Here is a 25,144-nt window from a genome sequence, read left to right as displayed (position 1 = left end):
ATGCACCCATTGGGAAAAATTTGGTTGGCACGAAATGGATTTATAAGGTGAAATACCATTCAGATGGCACAATTGAGAAATACAAAGCCCGTTTGGTTGCCAAGGGGTATGCACAAGAGGAGGGGATAGATTATGAGGAGACTTTTGCTCCAGTGGCCAAGATGACCACCATTCATTCTGTCATCCGTCTTGTTGCGTTTTATGGTTAATTAGTGTACCAAATGGATGTCAAGACCGCTTTCCTCAATGGGGATCTTAAAGAGGAGGTCTATGTACATCAGCCCCAAGGTTTTGAGGTGAAGGGACAAGAGCACAAGGTATGCAAGCTCAGGAAGGTTCTATATGGATTGAAGCAAGCACCTCGTGTGTGGTATCAGAAGATACATCAGTTTTTGCTGTCCCAGGGCTTTGTAAACACTCATACAGAGCCAAATCTGTATGTTCTGCAGCAAAAATCTGAATTGGTCATGTTGGTACTATATGTGGATGACATCATACTCATGGCAGTGATTTGCAGCAAATTACAGCAGTGAAGTCCGCTTTATGTCACAACTTTGACATGACAGATTTTGGCCTATTGCATCATTGTCTTGGCATTGAGTTTTGGCAGACCCATGATGGGATTTCTATGTCACAGACAAAGTATTCGAAGGGGTTGTTGCAGAAATTTAAAATGGAGAACTGTAAGCCTGTGGCTACTCCATGGGAAAAGGGACTCAAGCTGAGTAAGCATGATACTGCTGAAAATTTTGATGGCACTTTATACAGGCAGTTGGTTGGTAGTTTGATATATCTATGCTCCACACGGCCTGATATTGCCTACGCCACAAGGCTTTTGAGCCACTTCATGCATTGTCCCACGATCACACATTGGAATGTAGGAAAGAGGGTTCTTAGATATGTCTATGGCACTCTCTCTCTTGGCTTGCATCATGCTTCAGATTGTGATCTAGCGCTGAGTGGTTTCACCGACTCAGATTGGTCATGGGACATTGACGACAGATGGTCCACTACTGGCTATTGCTTCTCATTGGGTTCAGCCTGTATCTCATGGCTCAGTAAGAAGCAAGAGCGAGTCTGTCTTTCCTCTAGTGAAGTAGAGTACAAAGCTGCAAATTCAGCCACTACGGAGTTAATTAGTTAAGGAAGCTTTTGCATGACTTGCATCATGCATAGGATGGCGAAGCAAACTCTATCTTCTGTGATAGCCAGAGTTGCATTTCCATAGCCAACAATCCTGTCTTCATGCTCGCATGAAACACATTGAAAATCATTATCATTATGTACGGATGGCTTCATTGATCTCATCTATTGTCCATCTGAGGACAATGTGGTGGATATCTTCACCAAAGCCCTGTCAATAGATCTTTTCTTATGACATCGACATGGCTTGGGAATCAGAGACATTCTCACAATGTCAATGGGGGTTGTGAAGTGATTCACAATGACATTGTTTTCATGTACTCCCATAGGTTGCATATTCATCTGGATGAATTTGTGCAACCATGGTACTTTAGGTACTGTAGGGTACACCTGAGATGTTTCCAGGGTACTTTCAGCCATATCTTTGAGGGGGGATTTGTAAGAGACTACAAAGATATGGTGTTGTAGGCATAAAGTGAACCCTATGGTTGACCAGTAGTACTTGGGTACTATATATACACCAAGTACTTGTATTGTTTCATTTGAACATTTCTATTGGAGCTTTCTTGTGTGTGCACTCTTGCTCACTTGTGTTCACAACCTATCCCCACTTTGTTCCTACATATAGTCCACCTAGAAGAAGTTGCACGTTAGGTCCCCTGCATACTCGTCCAAATAGCCATCAACGCATGGATCATATCTATCCAAATACTAGACAAGGTGTGAGAAGGGTGGATCCAAGGCCTCTGTGCATCTGGCTCTCCAGATTTAACATGCAAAAATGCTCGCCAGTATCTCCCAAGAAGAGTCCACATAAGCATGCATGGGCCTGAAGTATGAGAAGGGAACATCATCCAAAGAGCATGACTCAACTAAATGTCACTGTATTGAGAGAATCCAAGAAGAGTCAAGCCTCTCATAGAAGACCTGAGACCCCAAAAAAAAAGCCCAAACATCAAAACCCAGGTCATAAAGAAGGGGAAGGGAGCAAACATACTGAACATCCTAGCAATTCCCTTCCATACAATCCTCGTCTATCTCTGCAATCCCAAAGGAAATGTTGAGTAGTCTCCATAGCAGAACGACAATGAGGACAAGTGGAATCTACCCCAAACCTGGACCTCCATAAGTTCACTACATTCCCTCCATGAATAGAAATCCAAAAGAAAAGTATAATTTTCTATTCCCAAGGGATTTCCAGAGTCATCCTCCAAAAAACTTTTTGCAAATCAGCAGAAATGTGAGAACTCTCCCAATGAGGAGCTCTAGAGGGCCTCCGGCCTCTATTACTAAGCTAAAATCTCCTTTGCATTATAGACTGTCTAACAAAAGAAGGGAATGCTCTTCTCTCATTGCCCTGCATCAATCCACTACCACTCTCCAGGGTCACAGTATAAGAGCTTTATGGGGACTCCTCCATAAAGCCAGATCCTCCACAATCCCAAAGAGAGAAGAAGTGGCGGGTCTAGGTCTAGGCACCATTGTCAATTAGAGCCTAGCTCCATGTAACCTAAGATCCTGATAGATTGAAAAGGAACTCCCAACAAAATACCATGTGAAGATCCAGAAATCCTTCCCCCTATTTGGAGATCGAAGAACAAGGCATCCTCATCTACGTGTTGTAGTGCAATGATCTGAGTTGAAATACCTGTCCTCCCCATGAAGACCCATCCTAGTAGAGCAAGAAATAATATCTAATCCTTGTTGCTAACATATTGGTAAGAAGATGTTTTAAGTTCGGTACGAGACTCTAAAGAGTCTTAATATTTTAGATGCGTAATTGGCATTGGTTTTTATTTTCTTCAAAGGGAGGAAAATAGACTTAAATACTTTGGAATTCACAAGACATGTATATGTACTTTCATAGGGAACATAACCATCATTGACCAGCTACATTATAGAAATTTAAAATGCCATCAGCCATGAGGGCCAAGGCCAAAGAAATTTAAAATGCAATACATATTACAAATCTGAAAACAATTGAGAGCTGATATATCACATAACATATGACTCATAGCTAATTACATAAATAGAACTTGAGCATGGATGAGGATGAGAGGCTAAACATGGATGATCATCAAGCATGAGACCATAGCCTTAAATTATGGAGATTGGACCAAGATGGTTAAGAAAAAAGCCCAAAAAGGACCCTCATTCTCCCCACTGGGGAACGACATCTCAATATTATTGATCCGAATTTGTAGTGTATGGCCTTGCTCTGCAAATTTGTAGTGAGAGGTTTGATGCCTAGACAAGAGCCTTGGAAGGAATTTTTCCTATGCAGCATTCAGTCTTGTACACCTTCTCACGAGAGAGATTGGATCGACAGCTCCAGATGGATTTTTACTTCAGCCCATCTTAGGTCTCCCTCTTCCCCTCTTATGGCTTCTGTTCTAAAAGCTTGGGGCAGCTTCAGAGACACTCTTTGGAGAGTTACACCCTCCTCTTGCAAAGAAATAGATAGGCAGTCAGTTATGTGGAATGAATCCATATTGGATGAGCATAGTAGATCACTATGTGCGTGTCACATTATTTGCAGTGGTCTAGAGGGGAGAGGGGACCTGCTTCCATTTTAGGTGCCTGGAAGGATTTTAGATAGCTTCCAGAAGATCAGAGACTCTTATCAGTTGGCCACCTCAGAGGGATGCAGTTAGGAGGCAACAGATAGAGGCAAACCATACTAGCAGAGTGGATAGATACGGATGACTTACCGATCACAGAGTCCACTTGGTTGGGAGCCTTTTCGAGGACGGGTGTTCCTTTACAGGTCATTGCCTTGCAGGATGCACATGAGGAGACCCTTGTCTTTGATATTCAGTTGGGAGACAGACTTCTCAGATCCTCAGATGATATTCTTTTGGAGGTTTCCTTCCAGCATGTTAGGATTGCAGGGTACATGGAGTGGGGCATGGATTCATAGTGGTATCTTGATCCCGACCCCGTTCTCTTGGCACTTAGGTCTTGGAGACTCTTGTTATATGGTGGTTCTCCCATTAGGTTCTTGCAGTGGGACCTAGGGGAGTGGTAATGGATTGATGAAGGGCACCGAGAGAAGAGCATCCCCTTCTTTTGCTACACAGCTAGAAATGCCAAGAGATTTCAGGTTAGCAGTAAAGGTTGGAGGCCCTCTAGAGCTTCTCATTGGGATAGTTTTCATATTTTTGCAGAGTTGCAGAAAAACTTTTGGAGGAGGCTCTGGAAATCCCTCAGAAATAGAAAGATCGCTCTCTTCTTTTGGCTTTCTATTCATGGAGGGATTGCAGTGAACCTGTAAAGATCTAGGTTCGGGGCTGTCCCTACTTATCCTCGATGCCACGCAGCAGTTGAGTAAGTTCAGCATTACCTTTGGGAGTGCAGACAGGCGAGGACGATCTGGAATGGTGTTGCCAAGATTCTTTGCATATTTCATAGAGCATCTTCTTCATGACTTGGGGATCAATAGCATGGTTATCTCTTACTGGACCTCTGGTGTTTTTCGAGGGACAGGACTCAGACTCATCCTTCTGTTTGAGGGGAGGGGTTCCTATCCTTCCGGAGGTGTTACCGGAGGCCAAAGGCCACTGGTGTGAGAAGCATGAGTTGTGCAATGCTCTAATGTGATGGATCGTGCAGAGCGCACTGTGCAGTAGTGTGCGAGTGTCGTATGCTATACTGCAGTGAACGATGACGTACGAGTGCACTATGCTAAGTGACAATCACCGGTGAACTCCACAACATAAGCAAAATAAGAAAATCCTACACTGATGAATAATCCCCATATCCGGAAGAGACAAGAGAGATGAGAAAATGACCGAATACACAGGTCTATCCCCATAGTAGACAAAGGGTACACTGCCCAATGCCGAATGCCTCCTTTTCTCTCCCCCTTCTCCTTCATCCTCATCCCCCGCCTTGGAGGGTCCCTTCTTCGCTGAGAATCTCCCCTCTTTCTTCCCATTGGTCATCCTCTTATCTCCTTAGCTGTTGAGGATAGCCGTTGCACCGCTGGCTCTCTTGATGGCTTCGACGACTTCCTGACTCCCTGACTCGCCAGCCCGATGGTGTAAATTCTCCATGTGCAGGTGAGCTGGTTCACCGCACCTCTTGATGGCTTCGGCGACTTTCTGACTCCCTGACTCGCCAGCCCGATGGTGTAAATTCTCCATGTGCAGGTGAGCTGGTTCACAACACCACTGCACCACTGTATCACTGAACCACTATGTAATATAAATACTCCTGACTGCTCCATGTGCTAAGCTCACTCTCCATGTGCGCAGCTCTTGATGACCTGTGGTTGACATGTGTCGACCTGTGGTTGACCTGTGTCGACCTGTGGTTAACATGTGTCAACCTGTGGTTAACACGTGTCGACCTGTGGTTGACAGCCTCGGACAGTACTCCTGGATGAACCCGTGTGATCGCGTGGCTAACTTGTGTTGACACATGGTCAACATGTGGTCAACAGATGTCGTCATGTGGTCAACGCCTGTCGACAGGTGGTCGTGTGATAAGGTAACAGTTTCCCCCGCCACTATCATTCACCGTCCCGGTGAATAGAAAGGTTGGACGAATCCGTCAAAGAAAAATAAAGATGAACTTTCAAACCATGGATATGGTGATGGAGTGGGAAAAGGAAAGAGTACAGACCATGTGGTTGGCCGTGGGAGTAATCCAAGAGTTGTATTAAGTGGAGATGTGAAAAATAAACTGCTGTATTACAAGGGACAGCATGGAAAATTGCAGAAAAAACTGAGTACATCTTGAGGTAAAACACTGATATTTACAGTGAGGGCCAAACAGCTTGGCAAAATCTAACAGTGCAAAAAAAAAAAAACCCAAACACCAACAGCCATGTATCAACCCTTCTATGAGATTACAGAGGGTGGTAAAGCTGCAGCCTGTTCCTCTGCAGCCTGTTCCTCTGCCTTCTCCTCTTCCGCCTTCGTATTTGGCTCTGTGGCTTTTTGTGCATCCCTTTGCTCTGGCTCAGTCATAGGTATCTGTGGATGGGGTGCTTCCTCCTCACACTCAAGCGTGTCCATCACATTTCTCAGATTTTCATACTTGTCTTTATATCGGTGGTATCGCCGGTAGTAATGATCCTTTTGCTCTTGCAAGGTGGACTGGGAAGTCTGGAGGGTGGCCAACTGCATCCGAAGAGCTGTGAATTCTTCCTCCATGGATGAACGCTTCTTTTCCAATTCAGCCACTCTGGATTCTGATTTTTCTTTGGCAATCTCGGAGGAAGACAAAGACTCTTTTAACTTGGTAATCTCCTGGTGAAATCTGGTCACCTCCGTGACATGCTGGCTGTGCAAAGTTGCCAGAGTTGCAGCATGTTGGCTGCGTAAAGATGTCATTGCTGCTTCCCATTCCTGCCTATGATTATGGAGGCGATCCTCAAGGGCAGCCTTCTGAATATTCCAAGCGATGTCACGCTCATGTATTGCTGAGTCCTTCTCTTTCTGCCACCTTTCCTCCTGTTGTCGAAGTGTCACGCTAGTGGCGCGCTGCTGGGCTGCCTGAGCTCTCTCGAATTCTAACTTTAAATGTTGCTGTTGAGAGAGGAGCTTATGAGCATAACCTGTGGAATTGAAGACCGCTGTCCCAAGCTGCGTGAAGGTGTCATCCATGATACGCTGAGCAAGATGCAGGGACCTTTTCATCCACGCATACCTGTCGCTGTAATTCATCCTGTCCGCCAAATTAATGATGTCCCCCAATTCCTCAAACATGTCAGGAAGAGCTCCCTCTTCCTCGGTTGACAGGTTTCCTGTAGGTGCCAATTTGTCCAAGTGCACAAAACATGTTGGGGCCCTGGAGATCTTCTTGTTCTGTGCGAGGCAGTCCTGCAAGGGAATGGTGAAGATTTGAGTGAGATCCTCCTCTTCCCCACATACTGGTGAGCGTTTTTTGTGAAGGACAGATAGTAGTTGGCTGTAATCTTCATTCTGTTTTTCCACCAGGGAAATATTTGAAAGAGGGGGGCCCGATGAAGCAGCTATGTAAGCTGTGAACATATCATTTTCATGAAGGGGTGGGCAATCCACAGATTTGGGCAGAATCCCTCCCTCAAATACCTCCTCTGATGCTGAAGTGGCCGATGGAGCATCTCCGCGAGAGGGGCTTCCACTCCCATCTCTAGTCCTGTCTCTGCCTGGGGAGGCTGAAATGTGAAGTACACCCTGGGATGACATCTCCTGAGAAAGCCCATGGGAGTGGGAGTCGGGTCCCAGGCTAAGATTCAGGTCCAATACCTGGTCCAAAACATGGTCAGAGGTCGCCTGAACTGTGGTGATGACTGCATCGGTGAAAGTGGTAGGGGGTGAAGACGAAACAGCTGCAGTCCTGCGTAACAATACACTTGTCGAGGAAGTCCCAGGTACAACAGTCGTCATCACGGGTACAACAGGAGGTGTAGTTGGTGCAATCCCTGGAGAAGCCTGGACAAGTGTGACTGATGGAGAGGCAAGTCCTGGCACGGGCACGACTGATGGAGATACAAGACATGTCACTGGTGGTAACCCTGGGGCACCGGTAACAGAATATACTGAAGAAGCTCCGGTGCAGACTTCATGAGGTGGCGCTCGCCTAGGTGTCCTCCTGAGCGAAAGAGGAGAAGAGGCAGTCCCGGGAGAAGGAACACTAGAAGTGACAGTGAACGATGTGGAAAAGAGGGTGATAGAAGGGGAGAGAGATGATGGAGGGAGGCGACCTGTGACAATGGAAGGAGGGTTGGCCTTCCACTGATGAAGTAAGAAGGTGAGGTGGGGCCCACAAGTACAGGTATATGTGCCCCGACGCTTGCGAACTGTGTTACGAAAGGCAGAGTAGAAGAGTGAGGCGAAATCATAGGGAGTGACCGAGAGAATGGAGTCTAAGGCAGAATGGATCGCCTTGGTGATGAAGAAGTGACCTGGGGCAGAGTAGAAGTGTGTGAACAAATACCTCGCTAGAAGCGCCTCTCGACTGTTACCCTCGAGAACTTTCTTGCACTCATGTCCTCTGCGATGAGTTTTACAGGTAGACAAGAAGGACAGGAATGTGGGTGAGCTGGTGTGAGGTGGCAAAAAGGGAAGTGTGGGAAGACGGAGATATGTGGATACGAGACTAGGAGTGAACATGTGACGGGAATTCAAGAATCCGAATGTGTCTGTTGCAAAGTCATAAGACTGAATGAACGCAGTACACATTTGGACATCCACCGGGGGAAGTGTGACATCATCAAACTCCACGAGAGACATGTGGGTCATCTCATCAGGTGACAAGATGCTAGACAGCTTGAGTGTGGGATCAACGAAAGGTTTGAAAACCACCCGAATGATCGAGGAGGATGAAGCTGGGGGTGGAAGATCACAAGCCGTACTTTGTGGGGCCAAATCACCGTCACCGTTACTGTGACCACTGTGCCCACTAGATGCCTTGGATGGTGTTTTGATTGTACCTGTGGGGGGCAGATAGTCAGAGCCTCCATGATCTGAATCAGAGGAACTCGAAAAGGGGGATAGCTCCTCATCCGATATGATAGTGATCCTGTCGGAGGGAGGTGAATCTGCAACTACTCGAGGTCATTTCGAAGTGCTTTGTGGTGTAGACCCGGCACGTAGGTCATCAGTGGTGCGCTTGCCAAGTGATGCCATGGAAGATGGGCCCGATCCTGTCGTGTGGCCTGCTCGAGCCCGATGGAAGTCAACGAATAAAGTATCGGGGGGTAATCTGGGTTTGAACTTGTGGCGAGAGGCATGGATAGGCATGAACGATGGCGTCGTATGAAGAGGAAAAGAGTACAGAGGGGGTGTCGATGTCGAGGTCTGGAGAGGCAAGGAAGAAGGAGGAGTGTAAAAGAGTACGGAGGGGGTGTCGATGTCGAGGTTTGGAGAGGCAAGGAGGAAGGAGGAGGTGTTGAGGTCGAGGTTAAGCCCGGAATCTGCTACGAGAGAATCTTTAGCAGATCCACCAGTGCAGGCCCAGGCTTCGATGGAGAGGAAAAGAGTGAGGAAGGGGTGTTGGTGGAGAGGGAGAGTAAAAGGATGGATGTAGACTAGGGGGGAGGAGGGGGGCTGGAGCTAGGAGGGGAGAAGGGGAGATGCAGAGGGTGTAGGGAGGAGAAGGGGGGAGAGCTGCGCAGGAGAGGGGGACGTAGGCTGTGCGCAGGAGAAGGGGGGAAGGGCAGGTAGAGGGAGAGGAGGGAGGTGCTGCGCAGGAAGGAGGGGGAGAAGCAGGGTGGTGAGGATAGAAAGAGAGGGGGGGCTGTTGCGCAGGAGGGGAGGGGGCAGGTAGAGGGAGAGGAGGGAGGTGCTGCGCAGGAAGGAGGGGGAGAAGCAGGGTGGTGAGGAGAGGAAAAGAGGGGGGGGCTGTTTCGCAGGAGGGGAGAGGAGGGGTGGTGAGGAGAGGAAGAGAGGGGGAGCTGTTTCGCAGGAGGGGAGAGCAGGGGTGGTGAGGGGAGGAAGAGAGGGGGAGCTGTTTTGCAGGAGGGGAGAGGAGGGGTGGTGAGGAGAGGAAGAGAGGGGGGGCTGTTTCGCAGGAGGGGAGAGGAGGGGTGGTGAGGAGAGGAAGAGAGGGGGAGCTGTTTCGCAGGAGGGGAGAGGAGGGGTGGTGAGGAGAGGAAGAGAGGGGGGGGCTGTTGCGCAGGAGGGGAGGGGAGGGGTGGTGAGGAGAGGAAGAGAGGGGGGCTGTGTCGCAGGAGGGGAGAGAAGCGGTGGTGAGGAGAGGAAGAGAGGGGGAGCTGTTTCGCAGGAGGGGAGAGCAGGGGTGGTGAGGGGAGGAAGAGAGGGGGAGCTGTTTCGCAGGAGGGGAGAGCAGGGGTGGTGAGGGGAGGAAGAGAGGGGGAGCTGTTTCGCAGGAGGGGAGAGGAGGGGTGGTGAGGAGAGGAAGAGAGGGGGGGCTGTTTCGCAGGAGGGGAGAGGAGGGGTGGTGAGGAGAGGAAGAGAGGGGGAGCTGTTTCGCAGGAGGGGAGGGGAGGGGTGGGTCGAAACAGGAGGGGAGGGGAGGGGTGGTGAGGAGAGGAAGAGAGGGGGGCTGTTTCGTAGGAGGGGAGAGGGCAGGTAGGGGCGGGGTGGCAGGTAGTAGAGGGAGAGAAGGGGAAGAGAGGGAGCTGCGTGGAGAGGGAGCGAGCTGGTTGCCAAGGAGAGGAGAGTTGGGAGGAGGATAGCTGGCCACCCAACTAGCGCGCTTGTGAGGGTGGTATGTAAAGGGTGGAGAAACCAATGGAGGGGAGAGAAAGCCAGAAAGCAAATCCGCCAAACTTAGCCTTATCCACCAAAAATAGCATATCCACTAAATTTAGCATATTCGTCAAATTTAGCTTATTGCCAAATTTAGCATATCTGCCACATTTAGCTAAGTGCCAAAAATAGGTTGGACGTGCATAGGATGATGGAAGATGGAAGAAAAGGAGATGAGTGTGACAAAGGTGGAAAGAGAAGGTATTTGTAAGAGGGAGGTAGGGGTTTGGTCATAGGGTGGAAAGAGAAGGTGTTTGTAAGAGAGAGGTGGAGAGTTGGACATAGGGTGGAAAGAGAAGGGTTTTGTAAGAGAGAGGTAGGGGGGTTGGACAGAGGGTGGAAAGAGAAGGTGTTTGTAAGAGAGAGGTAGAAGTTGGACATAGGGTGGAAAGAGAAGGTTTTTGTAAGAGAGAGGTAGGGAGTTGGACATAGGGTGGAAAGAGAAGGTGTTTGTAAGAGAGAGGTAGAAGTTGGACATAGGGTGGAAAGAGAAGGTTTTTGTAAGAGAGAGGTAGAAGTTGGACATAGGGTGGAAAGAGAAGGTTTTTGTAAGAGAGAGGTAGGGAGTTGGACATAGGGTGGAAAGAGAAGGTTTTTGTAAGAGAGAGGTAGGGAGTTGGACAGAGGGTGGAAAGAGAAGGTGTTTGTAAGAGAGAGGTAGAAGTTGGACATAGGGTGGAAAGAGAAGGTTTTTGTAAGAGAGAGGTAGGGAGTTGGACATAGGGTGGAAAGAGAAGGTTTTTGTAAGAGAGAGGTAGGGAGTTGGACAGAGGGTGGAAAGAGAAGAGTTTTGTAAGAGAGAGGTAGAAGTTGGACATAGGGTGGAAAGAGAAGGTTTTTGTAAGAGAGAGGTAGGGAGTTGGACAGAGGGTGGAAAGAGAAGGTGTTTGTAAGAGAGAGGTAGAAGTTGGACATAGGGTGGAAAGAGAAGGTTTTTGTAAGAGAGAGGTAGGGAGTTGGACATAGGGTGGAAAGAGAAGGTGTTTGTAAGAGAGAGGTAGAAGTTGGACATAGGGTAGAAAGAGAGGGTTTTTGTAAGAGAGAGGTAGGGAGTTGGACAGAGGGTGGAAAGAGAAGGTGTTTGTAAGAGAGAGGTAGAAGTTGGACATAGGGTGGAAAGAGAAGGTTTTTGTAAGAGAGAGGTAGGGAGTTGGACAGAGGGTGGAAAGAGAAGGTGTTTGTAAGAGAGAGGTAGGGAGTTGGACAGAGGGTGGAAAGAGAAGGTGTTTGTAAGAGAGAGGTAGGAGGTGGAGAGAAGGTAGAAGGAGAAGGAGTTTGTAAAACAGGATGAAAAGGGGAGGCCGTAGTTAGAGAGAGAAAGTAACACAGAGTGAAAAAGGGAGGCCGCATTTTAAGGGTGGTCATTTAGAGAGAGATAGTGGCACGGGATGAAAAAAGGTGGTCACACTTAGAGAGAGAAAGTGGCTCGGGGTGAAAAATGGAGGGCTCACTTAGAGAGAGAAAGTGACACTTGGGTGGAAAGAGAAGGACCCATTTAGAGAGAAAAATTGGCACCAAGGGCAGAGAGGAGGAGCCATGTAGAGAGAGAAAGTGGCACTAGGGGCAGAGAGGAGGACCCTTGTAGAAAGAGAAAGTTGCCCTCTCTCAGAGGGAGAAGATGTCACCAGGAAGGAGAAGGATTAGGAGGGTGTTTTCTCATTGATCATGGTACCTCTTGATGCGTGACCCATTCACCAGGGCAGGTAGAAGTCTGCCTTCTAAAGTGGCCAAGTAGACTCCGCCACTTGGGATAAGCTTGGCAATGAGAAATGGACCTGTCCAACCACTCACAAACTTAGGTTTGTGTTTGAGAAACTTACTGGAATACAAGAGTACTAAATCTCCGACTTTGAAATTCCTTTTTCTGAGGTTCCGGTCATGCCAAGCTTTTTGTCGCTTCTGCCAAACTTCTTGAGCGAAATCTGCTTCACGTCGATGCTCTGCCAGGGCTTCCAAATCCCACAAGCGTTCCATTGTGCAGGCTTCAAGGTTGTCCTTTTTGTCTGGAAGAATCCTGTGAGTGTCAAGATGAAATTCATAAGGCATAACGGCCTCCAGTCCATAGACCAGCTCGAAGGGTGAATACCTAGTACTCGCCTTGTAAGCCGTTCGATAGGCGAATAAAGCAGTTGGAAGTATGTCGTCCCAATCGGCTAGAGAATTTAGGCAAAGTCGATTGTGCGATTTGAGCTCTCAGCTAGACCATTGGCACGTGGGTAATAGGGAGATGAAAATTTGTGAACTATTTGAAGCAGGTGAACTAGTGCAGCAATGGTGTCATTTAGGAAGTGAGACCCTCTATCACTTATCAACTCAACAGGACAACCAAACCGAGAGATGATCTGGTCATATAGAAATGTGGCTACTACCTGGGCTGTACAGTTCTTGACTGCCTTGGCTTCGACCCATTTGGTTCCATAGTCGGTGGCAAGCAGAGCATACTTGTTCCCTCGGCGTGTGGCAGGAGAGATGGGTCCAATGAAATCCAATCCCCAGCGATAGAAGGGAGGCACCGGAGTGAATGGTTTGAGAGGGAGGTACTCACGCCTCGTAGGCTTGGGGCCCGCTCGTTGACATGAATCACATTTGGTCACATGAACATGGCAGTCACGGAAGAGCTTGGGCCACCAGAACCCTGCTTGCATGATCTTACGAGCAGTAGCATCTGAGGCCATATGCCCTCCACCTATGCCAGCATGTGCCTCTTTAAGAATGGATTGTGTCTCATGTGGAAGCACACACCGCCTCAAGATCTGATCCTTCCCAAGCTTGTATAATTGACCTGCAATCAACTTAAAAGGAGCAGCTTGAAGGATCCGTTTGCGTTTCTCTGTTGGAGTTAATCCTGGAGGAAAGCCACCTGTAGACAAGAGGTGTACGATGTTGGAATACCATGGTGGGAAGCAGTCCACCGCAAATAGGCATTCATCAGGTAGTTCTGTTATTCCGAACAAGCCCGCATCGGGTAAGTCATCAGTGATACCACTGGCTGGTTCCCCGGAATGTAGCCTAGACAAGTGGTCTGCAGGTTGATGCAGTCTCCCAGCCCTCACCACAATGTCGAATTCAAATTCTTGAAAGAGAAGAATCCATCTGCTTATCCGGCCACCAAGAGTAGGCTTATTCAATAAATACTTAAGAGCTTGATGATCAGTGATGATCACAAACTTGTTGCCCAAGAGGTAGTGACGATACTTGGTCATGGCATAAACCATGCCGAGACCCTCCCTTTCTGTGGTACTGTAATTGCGTTCTGCTCCATTGAGTTGTCGACTCGCGAAGTAGATGGGCAAATCAATCTTAGTATCCTGGTTAGGTTGGGCCAATATAGCACCTACTGCCCACCCACTAGCATCCACATGGACATGAAAAATTACATCCCAATCAGGCTGCCTGAGGATGGGGGCCTTCACGAGGCGATGCTTCAGATCATCAAAGGCTAGTTGTTGTGGGGTGGCCCAGACAAACGATCGGTCTTGATGTAGGAGTTTTGTCAGTGCAATAGCAATGTCGGCATAGAAACGTATGAACCTTCGGTAATATCCTACATGCCCTAAGAAGGACTTCACCTCTTTGGGTGTACGAGGGATGGGCAATGAGATGATCACCTCTACCTTTGCGGGATCCGTGGTCATGCCCTCAGCAGAAACAATATGACCAAGGAGAACACCTCGAAGTGCGAGAAAGAAACATTTGTCAGGGTTCAAACACAAGCGCACTTCTCTGCACTTATCAAAGACCCATCTCAACTTATGTAGATGATCATTTTGTATGGCCGGATCAAGATGGGAGGCCGATTTACCATTAAAAACAGAGAAGTCATCTAGAAATACCTCAAGAAACTTGCCGATATTCTCTTGAAAGAGTTTGGTTACAAGTCGTTGAAAGGTTGCCGGGGCATTACATAGTCCAAAGGGCATCATTTGGTAGGCGTATGTTCCCCATTGAGTGACAAAGGTGCTGATCCTGTTCTTTTACTCGGACTTGGTTGTACCCGCTATATCCATCCATGAATGAGTATAAAGCATGTCCTACCACTGTCTCCAACACTCTATCTGTGAAGGGAAGGGGGAACCTATCACGTCGTGTTGCAGCATTCAAACTCCGATAGTCAACACATATTCTAAGTTTGCCGGTCTCTCTTTTGGGTACAATGACAATTCCACTGACCCAATCGGAGTAATCCACTGGGTAGATTAATCCTGCTTGCTCCATTTTCTGTATATCTGTTTGGACTGCCTTGCCGTAGTTGGGATTCATGCGGTATGGACCTTTAATCACAGGGTCTGCATCGGGATATAAGTCGATGCTATGCTCCATGAAATCAGCGGGCACCCCCTTCAGATCCTTGTAGGACCAAGCAAAGACATCCACAAATTCTTTAAAAAGGTTGGTGACTGCAGCTAGAAGGAGGCTAGAAGATAGTCATGTTCCCAGACCCAAGCGGCTAACTTCAAATGCCTGGGTTGGTCCTCACTTCCAATGTTGAGATACCGCCAGTTCCGTGCCTCATCAACAGGGGCAATGCATTGGGATGTTGAGGTATTTGGTTCACCCATTCTCAGTCCTGTATGTGATGGAGTATCTTCAAGGGGAAAGTCCCCCTCCACTTCTCTCAACCAAGATGAGGGGTAAGTAACTAGGGGGTTCTCAGGCATTGACTGAGATGTAGAATCAGTAGATGTTGCAGATGCTGTGTGCCTTCGATGCCTCGGTGACTATTTCAGCATGCCCCGGTAAGGTAAGCCTTCCACCTCATAAGTGGTTTCCGGACGGTCTTGAATTGAGGGGTGGTCGGCTTCTGATAAGAAAAGGTCAAGCAAAGTGAGATCGGCCATGTCCTCATCGCTGTATCCGGTAATCCGGTATGCACCCTGGGTCCTCCCAAGACCTTAAGCTGTTGGTGGTGATTCTCCTCAAGTTCAGCAATGTCTATGTCACTTTCGTCTAAATCACTATCATCATCAATCTCGTCTTCATTAGTGTTCCTGTTTTCTCTATCACCATCATTGCACTTAGCAGCACCATGGTTGTACACCGTAGTACCATGGTTGTGCACCGTAATACCATGATTGTACTCTGAAGTACCATTGGTGGGTTGTGCCCTACTAGCCTCGTCCCTAGTAGATCCTTCATTGTATCCTATAGTATTGTCAGCATCATTTTGACCAATGTCCTCCATGTCGGCCACTGGACGATCCTCAATGTTTACTACAGTACCATCATTGTCCTCAGTACGATCTGTGGTGTCCACTATAGTACCCCTAGTGACCATTCTCTTATACATGTGTGGACTATTGCAAAGTCCAAAGGGCATCCTTTCATAAACTAGTTCAGCCAGACCCTGTCGTTCTGGGTGGATTTCTGATACTGCAAGTAGCTGTTCTTCTTGATCTTCTTGTTGGCATAGTTCCACCATGTTGACCACTAATGAGCCCAGGGCTCCCATCCAATCCAAAATGACAGCCTCCTCGTCTTCTTGATCAGCCCGATCCAACAAGTAGGTCAAACTTTCAAATCCTTCTAGGGTTGTCTCCTCATTGATACCTTGGTCACCACCCCTGGGCCAGTCCCCATAGGCCCAATGCTCCTCTTCGACTCTGACTTGTTCTTCAAAATCCTCCTCTCCTAGTTCTATTGGTATGTGCCTTGCCTGCCCTGTGACCATATCTATTTCGAGGGATGTCGATCCCAGGGGCAATCGAACTTCATTAGTTGACCAATCCTGAATGGCTTTTGAAGACCGCAACCATGGACGACCAAGAAGTAGAGGGTAAGTTTGTTCATTTTCGGTCATATCAAGGACAACAAAATTGGAGAGAAAAGTTACTCCGCCAATCTTCATGTGAACACCTTTGACTGCACCCATTGGTTTTACTCTGCGTTGATCAGCCATGCGTACCTGAAAGTGAACATCACTTGTCAACTTCAACCCTAGTTTCTGGAGTGTACCTTTTGGCATAATGTTCACAGCCGCCCCACCATCGAGGAAGACGTCCTTCAGCTCCACTCCATGGATCTCCACGGTGAGCTTGGGACTTTGTTCACAAGTGAGGGCAGCGTAGGCAGAGAAGTGGTCCGGTGTAGACCCATGCTGAGCCGGTAATGTCTCTGGTGGTGGCCCACTCGGAGTAGATCCCTTGTGTCGACCCCCTGGGAGGCGATTCAGGAATGTGATAGTCTAATGCTTGATTTGGGGGGATAATAGGCAAAGTTGTCGTAGAGTGAGGTTGGGTTTGAAACTCATAAGATCTTCGAACAAGGAGTAGTGGTGGACACTAGCATTAGCCTTTTGTAACTTCATCCTCCTAGCCTCTGGTTGAGGGTCGAAGCTTACACGAGGATGTGGATGTAGGTCTGAACTGTGAGTCATTGTCTCCAGTGGTTTCTCTTCCATTACTCCTTTCCCTTTTTCCTGGGCAGAACTAGATCTTGTCCCCATAGCCTCTTCTCTGTTGAGTGCTGTTGAGGACAAAGTGGGAGGACCTACTCGTGCCTCCTTATCCCGGTACTGTCCGAGGGTTGTCACTTCTGTTGCAAACCTCACAGTTCTGGACTTGCGGGATGGAAGCTGAGGTGTGCTACCTTCATCTTCAGAACTTGTTTGAAGATCTCTCGTGACACCCTTTACTACCTCCTGATACCTCAAAGGCATAGAGTGATCCCCCGAGGATGAGGCACTCCCAGAGTTAGTGGTTGACCTTAATGGTTGTGGGCCCTTCGAGTTTGTTTCTGAATCACTATCAGAAGCCAGCATGGGTGGTCTATTCCTGGGCATACTGTGTACCTTGGAGGAGGAGAATGACCTCGGTGGGAGAACACTTGTCGAACTCATTGGTGCTGAGGTCTCCGGTGCTGACTCTAAGTCACCCTTACATTTGTCACCTTTTGTATGTGACCGTGTCACAGCGCCCAACACTGCGCCAATCAAATGGGGATTGTTGCCCTCCCCCGCCACTACTACATCAACCATATTCACTTGGGATGCGGGTTCCACTCTTCTATTGGGACAATCTCTGGTGTAGTGGTCATTTGTGTTGCACTGTGTACAAGAGGGTCCCCCGAACGGCTGTGTACAATCATCTTGGTAGTGGCCGTACTTGCCACATCTGTAACACATGATGGGTCTTCTAAAGTTTGTACCCCTGCCTGCACCTCCGCGTCCACCTCTGAAACCACCCCTTCGACCGCGTTGATAAGAGGGTCCATAGCCACCTCCTGACATAGGTGGTTGGTACGGGGCATAGTATGGCTGAGGATAGAAATAAGGGGAACCAATTGAATTGGGGGCAGGAGCTTGGAGCAAAGGGGGAGTCGGAAGCAATGGAGGTGGCATGACAGGAGGAGGAGGTGGCTCAGATGCTCGTGCAAGAGGGGAAGCAGGAGATACTTCTGCTGGACTAGAAGTTATGGGTACCGTTCTATTGACTGCAGCAACCAGAGGTTCCCCCGAGGTATACTTTGGAAGAAGCTTCCTTAATCCTTTAAGGTACCTTAGAACCCTTGCATTCGGTGCACCAAAGGCCACTTCGAATTTGGGCCTCAAAGGACGATTGGCCATCCACCTTTATTCTATCTTTCAGGCCTTCTTTGATTTCTTCTAACTCCTTCTTGAGTTGCTGCCATGCGGATGATCCCTCCTCTCTTGGGAGTTGGGTGGTCGTATTCGTTGATGAGGCAAAGCTTAACTGTGACCGTTCCATCTTGATAGCTTCTTTTAGGAAGTCTTGAAGTGAGGCATGTTCAGGGAGTTTATCCACCAACCTTATAGCAATGGAAGGGGGTAATGCTTTCAAAAACCATCCCTTCATAACAGCATCATTAGGTGGCACAGACATCTTTGCCGCCAAGACCCTCATCCTTGTGTACATCTCAGAGATGCTTTCTCCAGGCTTCATGGTGTCAGTGGACAACTCTTGGACAATCATGTGTTCAAATTTTTCCAACTTGAAAGTGCGTAAGAATTCATCCCTTAGGTCTGTCCACGTCTGGAAGTGGTCCGGAGGAAATTGACTGTACCATACATCCGCTGCATCCTCCAATGATGAAGGAAAGATGTGAAGGAACGCATGCTCATTCTCCACACCTTTAGCTTTACATGCTGTGAGGAACTTCCTCACATGAGCTTCCGCATCCTCATGGAGGTGGCCTTTGAACTTTTGAGTCTTCACGTGGACCTTGTTGAGTAGCTCTGTCTGGGGGACTGAGAACGGCCATCCCCACCCGAGAGGTTGGAGAAGATGCAAGAGTTGGAGGGAGTCCTGATGAGGCTGTAATGAGTGTTGGTGTTCCCAAGGAGGAGACCACCCCGACAACTCCTCCTGTGGAGGACCACAATGGGGAAGTCACTACTGATGTAGTCATAGAGGGAGTGTACCCAGATGGTAGTGCGTAAGTGGGGGGTCTCAGTGTTGCAGAGGGAAAGGGTGAGAACATGGAAGATGTGGGGGTGAAAGAGGATGGGAGAGCATTTGGGAAAGAGAGGGACGGAGCTGAAGTCATGGATGAGTAGGCAGAAGGGAAGGAAGGAGGTGGTGGAAAAGGCAACACCGGTGTGGATGGAAAGGGAGATGAAACCATCGTGGCAGGTAAAGGCATGGCCGGAGCAAAAGTACCCCCCAATGGAATAGATGTAGAAGAAGGATTAGCTAGGAGCGCGGAGCTATGCATAACAGATGAGGTCGCAGCTTGTCCACAAGAGGTTGAGGCAGGAGCAGATGGAGTCACCACTCCGGTAGAAGAGGTGGTTGATGAAGACATCGTTGCAGGAAGAGAAGAGGGGCTTCCTTGACCTTGATGAGTCCCTGAGGAGCCCTCGTCCTTAGTACCCTCTTCTTTCGCCTGTTCTCCGCTTTGCACTTCTTCTTCTCCGGAGTCCGGATCTGACCACCAGGGTCCCTGTTGATCCAAGTCAATGAGAGTGTCGATGAAGTTACTTGCTCTGGCTACTGCTCCAGTGGGCTCACTTTGTGCTCGAGTTGAGGGCTTCGTAAACTTACGTCGCACGTAATGCTTCTTGTACCTAGTTTGGTCTGCCGGAAGTCTTTTCTCCACTCTCCTCAAGTACCTCCTAGTTCTCTCACTAGCTCCTTCAAAGGTTTCAGAATTACTCGGCATAAGACCTCTCTTTAGGACCCTAGATCACGACTTCTCTTGTGCTACTCAATACCAGCAGTGTCCCACCGTGATCGCCATAAACTGTTTGAGGGGAGGGGTTCCTATCCTTCCGGAGGTGTTACCGGAGGCCAAAGGCCACTGGTGTGAGAAGCATGAGTTGTGCAATGCTCTAATGCGATGGATCGTGCAGAGCGCACCGTGCAGTAGTGTGCGAGTGTCGTATGCTATACTGCAGTGAACGACGACGTACGAGTGCACTATGCTAAGTGACAATCACCGGTGAACTCCACAACATAAGCAAAATAAGAAAATCCTACACTGATGAACAATCCCCATATCCGGAAGAGACAAGAGAGATGAGAAAATGACCGAATTGGCCAATGTACATATCACTGGACGTGTCCCCAGGTCACAAGTCGCAAGTCACAAGAATACACAAGTCGCAAATCACCAGAATACACAGGTCTATCCCCATAGTAGACAAAGGGTACACACAAGTCTCTCACATTCGCTCCTTGGCGAGCTCGTAGCTCTAGCCTCTATCTCTCCTCACTCTCCTCCCTTTTCGCCCCCGTGCCCAATGCCGAATGCCTCCTTTTCTCTCCCCCTTCTCCTTCATCCTCATCCCCCGCCTTGGAGGGTCCCTTCTTCGCTGAGAATCTCCCCTCTTTCTTCCCATTGGTCATCCTCTTATCTCCTTAGCTGTTGAGGATAGCCGTTGCACCGCTGGCTCTCTTGATGGCTTCAGCGACTTCCTGACTCCCTGACTCGCTAGCTCGATGGTGTAAATTCTCCATGTGCAGGTGAGCTGGTTCACCGCACCTCTTGATGGCTTCGGCGACTTTCTGACTCCCTGACTCGCCAGCCCGATGGTGTAAATTCTCCATGTGCAGGTGAGCTGGTTCACAACACCACTGCACATTGTGCAAGAGAGCGATATCCCTTGTTAGGAAATGGAGTCAAGATGAGTCAGTTTGGTTGTTCTAGTCTAATGTGTCCTATGGATGCCATGCGTCACATTGGGAGTTATCCTATATGCATTGGTGTTCATATGTGTGTGTGCTCTATATAAGAGTTGTACTTGTCTAGTCTCAAATCATTTCAAGTATCAAGCTACAAGCTCTTTGGTCTACCTGTGAGTACTTCATTTGTTCATTGCTTAGTCATTTCATTAAGTCTTTCTTTGAGTATCATTATCTCTCTCCCTAGCCTACCCTCTCTCTCTCTCCCTCTCTACCATGTGCCTTCATGTGGTATCAGAGCCTCCCTTCCTATACCTTCCCTTCTTCTTGCTCTACCTAGAGGATGAGAGAAGCCCACAAATGGAAGCTACCCTCTTCTCCAAGGTAGAGTTCCCTTCCCTTAGCCTCACCATTGTTTGGAGCTGTTGGGGGAGGGATCAACATCGGCCATCAGCCCAGTAAGTCTCACCATCACCTACCCCTTCAGCCCGGATACATGCCTTACCATCAGCTCTGCTACTGTTTTAGCCTACAAACAGGCCGTACAGCTTGCTGTACATAGGGTTACAGTCCGTACTGATTGTTTTCATACAGTACGGACGTCCGAGTGCCGTACAACCTACCCACCAAGCCTCCGTACTGCCCTCGGGACTACTACCCTCGCTTGCTGCACTATACTAGCCTGTACTCCCGCCCCATTGCTGCTCATTGCCCTCAGGATGTGTGCCATTGCTGCTCATTGCCTCTTCTCCTGCACATGAGCTGAGCTATCCTCCATTTTCCTATGAATTGCTGCTCCATCTCCCGCATGATGATGATGACATCTCTATCCTCTGCCTCTTCTACCTTCAGTTCCAGCCCTCAGTTTAATCTCTTTTCTCACTCAAGTGCTGAAGATTGAAGTTTCTATTTCTCGACGTACACAATGAGTTCTCTCTCTTCAAACTCATTGCTTGTGGAGAAGTTCAAGGGGTAAGGATTCCCTTCTTGGCAAACTAAGGTTCAGTTGCTCCTCGTGAAAGAAAATGTATGGGATGCTATTGAGGATGATGCTCCCACAATGAATCCTCAACAACTTAAGACATGGAAGCAACACAACTCAAAAGCTATTGCTATCATCGGACTTTGCCTTGAGGATACTTTGATTCATCACATCCACTTCAAATCAATGGCCAAGGTGATATGGGCACGTCTCCAGAATCTTTTTGGTAACAAAATTATAAACTCCAAGGTTTTCTTGAAGTTGCAATTTTATAAATTGAAAATGGAGGATAATGATACCTTGAGTGCACATTTAGCAAAAATGCAATCTCTTGTTCAACAACTTTCTAACCTAAAGTGTTCCCTGGACGATGAGGACAAAATGACTATCCTCATGACGAGTATGGAAGGAGTCACTCATTTTGAGCACACTCTTGAAATATTTAGGCTTCCCACAATTACCTTTGATGATATAGTGCCTCTTCTTCTCGAAAAAGATTGCCGAAACAAAGAATCTCTGAAACAAGAGGGGGATGTACTATGGGAGCCATGTATTGGCTTTAATAGGTCTATTTATCAGGCTTGGCATGTGAGTTCTAGGATGTTGGTGCATTAGTCTCCTAGACCTCTGAGTTGAGCATGCATGCGTGCATGATGAGCCTATAAGCCATGTTAGTTGAGCCTCTGAGTCTATACCATGCTCCCTAGCCTGTGAGCAATGCTCACTTGCCTCTGAGTTAGCATGGGAGCCATGTCTAGTTCTAGATCGTCATTGCATAGTTTGATGACCATCATTGTCATGTTCTCTTCTTGGTTCCATTCCAATAGTCACTCACCTTTCCTCCATGGGGGGTGTTAGTAAATGGAATCAAGATGAGTCAGTTTGGTGTGTTCTAGTGTGAGTTCTAGTCTAGTGTGTCCTATGGATACCACGTGTCACATTGGGAATTATCCCATATGCATTGGTGTTCATATGTGTGTGTGCGCTCTATATAAGAGCTGTACTTGTCTAGTATGAAATCATTTCAAGTATCAAGCTACAAGCTCATTGGTCTGCATGTGAGTACTTTCATTTGTTTATTGCTTAGTCATTTCATTTCCATTTCATTAAGTCTTTCTTTGAGTATCATTATACCTCTCCCTAGCCTACCCTCTCTCTCTCTCTCCCTCTCCACCATGTGCCTTCATCCTTCATGCGACGCAATTGGCATAGAGGACCAAGGCTCCTATAAACTCCATCATGGTTTGGGCTCGAAGATTGCAACGGGTTTGGAGCCTTACTCCATCCATGAGGTTAAATTTCTTCCTATAGAGGCTATTAACTACTAAATTACCTACATTAAAGGATCACTTGGTGAAGTGGCGGGACATCTCCCCCTTTTGTTCCTTTTGCAAAGTACAGATGGAACCCCAAAAGCCTATTTGGCGGATGCTCGGGCTTTAATATTCATTCCATTACAATGGAAAGTGGTTATTTCGGGTGACAAGTCCAAGATGAATGACTCTCAGCTGTCTATTTGGCATTTGATCAGGGCGACATCTGCTCAAATTATCTAGTTCACAAGGAACCGCTTGGTTTTTCACAGAGTACCGGTGCCAATTGATTTCCCTTATCCAATACGTAGAGACATTCTAGATGCTCTTTTCTTCTTTGGGAAGAAAAGAGAAGTCTTTCTAGCTGCTACTAAGGCGTTGAAGTTGTAATATGTCCTAGCTGTAAAGCTGTCCAGTCTCTCTTCTTTTGTATTACTTTTTATATGTTAATAAAGTTTCTTTAAAAACAGACACACTCAGAATTGAAGCTGCGTCCTGAGTCGAGGGAATTGATGGATGGCCCCCAAAGTGTGATCACAAATATGCTAGCCATGATCCCATTTGCACGAAGATCCCAATAACATTAGACTGTGATTTCCACCTTTCCAAAAAAATGCTCACACCTTATAAAGACAGCATCCAAGGTTTACTGCAGCATCAAAGTTTTCCTGCAAGCCTTGCTCCCAGATCAGTCTGCTCCCTTGCACGCAAAAGACAAAATATACGTCAGTCCGAGAAAATGAGATATTAACAGTGCAGCGTGTTTCGCCAATTGATTTAAGCAAGCGGAGGAGACTGTTCTGAATTACAGTGTACCTGCAGTGTCTTCTTGTTCATACTTGATACAAGCCTTCAAATTCTCTATTCTTTCTGGATGTCCCTCAATAATCAAACACGCTTTCTCTGCCGCTCCTAGCAAAGAAGCCTGTCCCAAAGAAGTAATGCTTTTTCAAACATCAGATTGGCATGGAATTCAGCGCGTTCACGCGTCTGTGAGCGACACATACATTATACATGCATACACACATTGTTTCCTGCCCCCTTTCAGCACCGTTACCTCTTCCCTAGCGTTATTATTCTTTTTCTCTCAAATAATGTTCTCGCATGCAGAAGACTTGAATGTGACAGGGAAGCCTAATGCAACAAGGTAAACCATAACGAAACGTCCAGAGGTCTGCACTCCAATAAAACCTTGTATAGGGACTGTGCATGATAGATCCGGTACTTCTCTTCCGTGGGTTGTAGGCGCGAAAGCTTTTCGTAACTGCATCGGATTGAAGGTCTTAGTGCAGAAAGAACGCAGTGCAGTGAGAACAGAAATTCGAAGTTTGTTGAGCTTGAGTATACACTGAGGCGGCCGCGGTAAAGTCGCCCAGGTAGTAATGGCAGTAGCCCAAGAGGGAGAGAGCCGCCTGACTGTCAGGGAAGAGTCGCAGCTGTTCTTCGAGAAATCTGCGCGAAAGGAGGGGAGGTAAGCGATGGATGTAGGCCAGAATCTGCAAGGAGAGATGGGAGCAAGCGTGAATGGAGGAGGAGGAAGCAGGACTTGATAGTTTGGGAGTGGTGACAATCGCGGATGGAGCCGTAGATGAATGCGGTGATGCTTCCGGCGACGGGCCTCGCCATGCAGAGAGACGTGACGAGGGAGCATGCAAAGAAAGAAAGACGCAAAGAACTTCGTCCTTTTGAAACAAACATTACTCTCCTTTGACTTTGTTGACCGAACGTCCATTGACTTTGTTGACTTTCTCAATTTCCTTCCTCAAACGGGAAGGTTCAAGGTTTCAATTGCCCTTTGAAATGGGGTTATGTGACACTTGTTAACCATGTACCTAGGGAGTCTCCACTTTTCTAAGTTTGGCATGCAACCTTCCTCATGCACTTCCTCCACTTTATCTCGTCCCCATAGCCCCCCTATTAGATCATATATAATTTCCAAGCTTCCACCTTTCATTATAGGTCATAGATAATTTCCAAGCTTCCATGAATTCATTATAGATCATAGATAATGGGGCAGTGCTATGGGGCACACAAATTGTGTCCTCTTGTTGACTCACCATAAAGAGAGACGTGATGAGGGTGGCAATTTGCAAAGGGAGAATGCAAAGAGAGAGACGTAGCCATGCAAAGAACTTCCTCCTTTTGAACAAAGAACAAACGTCCTCGTTTATCTCTCCCTTGACTCTTACTCCTCTCCTTTGACTTTGTTGACTTTGTCAACTTTGTCACTTGGCTTTGTTGACTCTTGCCATGTGAAGAGGGATTCGGGATGTGATGATGAGGGTGTCCAAGGGAGAATCATTGCCAAGACAAAGAGATGTAAGAACTTCGTCCTTCGAACAAACTGTCCTTATCGCTCCTCTCCTTTGACTTTGTTTACTTCGGAGCTCGAGGTCACTCAATACGGGTGGGATCAAACCACCC

At 47.7% G+C, this 25,144-nt stretch overlaps 1 protein-coding gene across 1 annotated transcript in view; it reads right to left on the bottom strand.

Annotated features, from left to right (window-relative positions):
• Positions 1-24,346, bottom strand: part of LOC147900871 (uncharacterized) — a 216,559-nt gene extending 192,213 nt beyond the window's left edge. Inside the window, exons 1-5 of the mRNA XM_087376340.1 lie at positions 24,267-24,346; positions 24,068-24,172; positions 23,912-23,984; positions 23,537-23,645; positions 23,344-23,420 (exon numbers count right to left, since the gene is read on the bottom strand). Of these exons, the coding sequence (XP_087232466.1) occupies positions 23,344-23,420; positions 23,537-23,645; positions 23,912-23,984; positions 24,068-24,172; positions 24,267-24,346 (444 nt within the window). The remainder of the gene's footprint in view (positions 1-23,343; positions 23,421-23,536; positions 23,646-23,911; positions 23,985-24,067; positions 24,173-24,266) is intronic.
• Between the last annotated feature and the right edge of the window lie 798 nt (positions 24,347-25,144).

The sequence above is a fragment of the Dipteris shenzhenensis genome, chromosome 6 (genome assembly GCF_047967505.1).
Source record: "Dipteris shenzhenensis isolate YYH24624 ecotype China chromosome 6, Dip_SZ_1.0, whole genome shotgun sequence".
NCBI classification, from domain to species: domain Eukaryota; kingdom Viridiplantae; phylum Streptophyta; class Polypodiopsida; order Gleicheniales; family Dipteridaceae; genus Dipteris; species Dipteris shenzhenensis.
Note: the sequence above shows the minus strand (reverse complement) of the source record. Positions and strands in the feature narration are given on the sequence as shown.